The 4,257-nt window shown below is 36.3% G+C and overlaps 1 protein-coding gene across 3 annotated transcripts; it reads left to right on the plus strand.

The window, feature by feature from the left end:
- Positions 1-1,815: 1,815 nt before the first annotated feature.
- Positions 1,816-3,851, plus strand: LOC9310850 (F-box protein CPR30). 3 transcript variants are annotated; one of them, XR_002331242.1, is made up of 3 exons: positions 1,816-3,103; positions 3,212-3,441; positions 3,601-3,851. XR_002331242.1 is itself a non-coding variant. In XM_021022035.1 (3 exons), the coding sequence occupies exons 1-2, from the start codon at positions 1,899-1,901 to the stop codon at positions 3,249-3,251; spliced, it is 1,245 nt and encodes a 414-aa protein (XP_020877694.1). In that variant the 5' UTR covers positions 1,816-1,898; the 3' UTR covers positions 3,252-3,288; positions 3,601-3,851. The 3 variants fall into 3 exon arrangements, 2 of the variants coding, with proteins under 2 accessions (XP_020877694.1, XP_020877692.1); XM_021022035.1 differs by having other exon boundaries at positions 3,212-3,288; XM_021022033.1 differs by having other exon boundaries at positions 3,212-3,851.
- The last annotated feature ends 406 nt before the right edge of the window (positions 3,852-4,257 follow it).

Raw genomic sequence — 4,257 nt, forward strand, 5'->3', positions numbered from 1 at the left:
GAACTCAAGCTACTCAAGCAAGCCAAGCTATCTTGCATCACAAGTTGGTTCCATAGTGTCTCGGATTATAGGAGGTTTGATGATGGTTTTTGGTTGTAATAGTGTGTGAGATTGTAAGTGGTTGATGATGGTTTTTTCTAGTAGTTTACTCGGAGTTTAGGGGTTTGATGATGGTTTTTTTGGTTTTGGCTTCTAATTTTCTTGTCATTTTCGGATGTAATCCCAAACTCCTCTTAATATTAAGGTTATTTCATTAAGAACTCAATACAAACTCAACAATGGTCTTAATCTTGAGGACATACTCTTAATCTTATTCTTACACATACTCTTAATCTTATACGAGGAAGAAATAGAACACCACAACAATGACCAATGCACACACAACCATGTTTTTAAAGCTCCTAAGCTCTTGTATCTCTTTCTCATAGCAGCAGACCATATATTTGAGCTCTCAAACTAATGATAAATTTTTAAAATAGTTTTTATAAAAAAAAATTATATTATTTAATTATGCTTTAGGCCACAAATTTCCTAGGACCGGGCCTGGACCTAACATTGGGAAACCCACCTGTAAAGCCATGTTGCTCGCTCATCCAAGGCTTGGCTGACCTTGAGGCTGCAGTATGCATCTGCACTTGCGCTCAAGGCTAACATTCTTGGAATCAACCTTAACCTTCCAATCAATCTCACCGTACTCCTCAATGTTTGTAGTAGGAAAGCTCCAAAGGATTCCACTGCGCGTAAGTTGAATACCTATGAAACAAACGAATCATACCGATGCTTGAACATGTTTTCTTATCTACTTGTTGTTGTTCTAAGATGGGTTTTTCCTTGGATAGTTAAAAATAAACGTACGTTTCTGATAGCAATAATGGAAAATGGGTTTGTGTGTATATAATCGCCAAGTTTGTACTCCTTTGCTTCATATTAGAAATGTGGCCTAACTTAACCCAAAAGCTAACTCAAAAGTTAAGGATTGCCACATCCTTTATATACTACCCAAAGATCTTAATCCCAAGCAATATGGGACATTCTAATAGGCCTCCTCGAGATGTGGGTGGGAAACGGTCCAACGGGAAACAGCCCAAGCCCAACATCTCGGAAATACAACAAGACATGCCACTTATATGGGCCACATAAGTGGGAAACCATTTTTGTGGGAATTTGCTTGTTGGGCCAACCTTGGGCTCTGATACCATATTAGAAATGTGGTCTAACTTAACCCAAAAGCTATCTCAAGAGTTAAGGATTGCCACATCCTTTATATACTACCCAAAGATCTTAATCCCAAACAATGTGGGACATTCTAATACTTCATTGTTCCTTCGTCTCTTCTTTGTAATTGTGTGCTTCGAATTTGATTAATAAAATTATCAATCGATGTTGTTGTCTATATCTTCTATATAAAGTTAAGAACCAAGGTGAAATGATTATACTATCACTAAAAGGGGCCCAAGTCCACAAAATGAGTTTTAAACTCTTAACCGATTTTAATTGTTTTTGTATGGATAAACAATAAATATCTTATTCATTATCAGCTTCATTTTAGTAAAGCTTTTTTTTTTCTCTCTGTAATGGTATTTTATCTTTCGGATATAAAAAAAGAATTATTGTTTCTGTCAAACCAAAATTTAATCCTACTGTAATAAAAAAATGTATATTTATTTATTTTAAAAAGACATAATCTGATTGAAAAAAAAAAAAAGACATAATCTATCAAACTCTTTTAATATATCTTTGTTTGACAAATTGGTGTTAAAGAAAAAGAAAAAAAGACAAATAAAAAAACATTATCTGAAAAACCTAACCGACTTCTCTCCTCCAACCACTGTGTAATGTAAAAACTAAAAAGCACTAAAATCACAGCTTCTTCTAGATCTCAATCATCTTCCACAAAAATGGCGACGATTCCAATGGATATCGTCAACGACATCTTCCTCCGATTACCAGCAAAAACCTTAGTTCGTTGTCGTACTCTCTCAAAGCCATGCTATCATCTAATCAACGATCCCGATTTCATCGAATCTCATCTTCATCGCGTTCTTCAATCTGGTGATCATCTCATGATTCTTCTCAGAGGAGCTCTTCGTCTCTACACAGTAGATCTCGATTCACTTGATTCTGTCTCCGACGTCGAGCATCCGATGAAACGTGGTGGTCCCACTGAAGTTTTCGGATCCAGTAACGGTTTAATCGGGTTATCGAATTCTCCAACTGATTTAGCGGTTTTTAATCCGTCTACTCGACAGATTCATCGATTACCTCCTTCGTCTATCGATCTTCCTGATGGTTCGAGTACTCGTGGTTACGTGTTTTACGGATTTGGTTATGATTCTGTTAGTGATGATTATAAAGTTGTGAGGATGGTTCAGTTTAAGATAGATTCAGATGATGAGCTTGGTTGTAGTTTTCCTTATGAGGTTAAAGTGTTTAGTTTAAAGAAGAATTCATGGAAAAGAGTCGAATCGGTTTCGACGTCGTCGATTCGGCTTTTGTTTTACTTTTATTATCATCTCTTGTATCGTCGTGGTTATGGTGTTCTTGCTGGTAATAGTCTTCATTGGGTTTTACCTCGAAGACCTGGTTTGATTGCGTTTAATCTCATTGTGAGGTTTGATCTTGCCTTGGAAGAGTTTGGGATTGTGAGGTTTCCGGAAACTGTTGCTAATGGTAATGTCGATATTCAGATGGATATCAGTGTTTTAGATGGTTGTCTTTGTTTGATGTGTAACTACGATCAGGAGTATGTTGATGTTTGGATGATGAAAGAATACAATGTGAGAAGTTCTTGGACTAAGGTGTTTACGGTTCAGAAACCGAAAAGTGTGAAATCGTTTGCGTATATGAGACCTTTGGTTTATTCTAAGGACAAGGATAAGGTTCTTTTGGAGCTTAACAATACAAAGCTAGTGTGGTTTGATGTAGTGAGTAAGAAGATGAGTACTCTTAGGATTAAGGATTGTCCTAGCTCGTATAGTGCGGAAGTCGTTGTGAGTAGCCTTGTTTTGGGGTGTAAAGGAGATCTTGAAAACATTAAGTATCGGAAAGAACAAGAAGCTAAAGAAGCTAGAGAAGCTAAAATGATGCAGAACACTAAAAGGAGGTGTGGTTTTTTTTCTTCTTCTCTAATGAAATCCAAGTCTTACCGTTAACTTTATTTCCATTCGTATTTGTATCGATACTTTATCGTGTTTGTTTTTTTTACTTTCAGGGATGATTTCCTGTCCAAGGGATTCAAGCTGGTCTTATAAGCAAAAAAACAAGAGACAAGAGCTAAAGCTAGAGAAGGTAAGTGTAAAAGTTGAACGTTGTTAATGGTGTTTAGTTTGCTGCTACATTCTTATTGTCTTTCATTGTTTTCTGTCTCTGCTCTGTTTTGTCGCTGACGAGCATTTTTCATATTCGAGTGGGCACAAGAGTGAAAGACACAGTATGTCATAGGTATTGATTGCTTAGAAGTTAGAACATTCCCTAGAAAATGTTATGGAGTCATTATTAGGACAATTACTTTAGCATATGACCATATTCAAGTGTTTTTTCACATCAATCTTTATGAGAATTGTCGATCTGCAAAACTATCATCGGGGTTTGATTTTTCAGGGCGGAAATACGGGGAGGGGAGAAATGGCTTCGACCAAAAAAGCTTTGAATACCACAGAAGATAGTACTAATAACCCAAGTATATGTACTTAAAGAAGAGAGGATACTTCATATACAAAAGTGTTGTTGGTTTGTAAATAAGTCTTTTGAAGCTTGATATATAACTTAATACTACTAACGCTTTGTACTTGCTTTTTAAGTTTCTGCATAAATTGAGAGGTGTTAATTAGATTAAAAATTGTTATATTTTATCAAGAAAGCTGGTTCTATTATTACTTTACCATCAGTTTAAGTTTTCTTCACTAATTCAAGATGAACTCGAGAAGTTTAGACGAATTGGATATTTGGATTAGTTTCGGTCTCGGGCGAATTCTCTTCGATGTTGTTCACAGATGATCGGATACTTCTCCGACGTTGATTACCGGTGATCGGAATCTTTCTTCCTGAGCGACTCCAAAGAGTCATTATTTGAGTGAAGGATATGCTTACACGTGGCTTCAATGGCGTCATCTTCAAAGGGTGATATAGTTTCTTTCCACGTGTTCAATTAATCATGCTTTCATCGTTTGACCATATCTATCTTATGGGCCACTTGTGTATTATAATAAGGCCTTTCTTTTGTTTACTTTGGGCCAACTGTCGTTTAGTTGGTTTGTT

The sequence above is a fragment of the Arabidopsis lyrata genome (assembly GCF_000004255.2).
Source record: "Arabidopsis lyrata subsp. lyrata unplaced genomic scaffold ARALYscaffold_6, whole genome shotgun sequence".
NCBI classification, from domain to species: Eukaryota; Viridiplantae; Streptophyta; class Magnoliopsida; order Brassicales; family Brassicaceae; genus Arabidopsis; species Arabidopsis lyrata.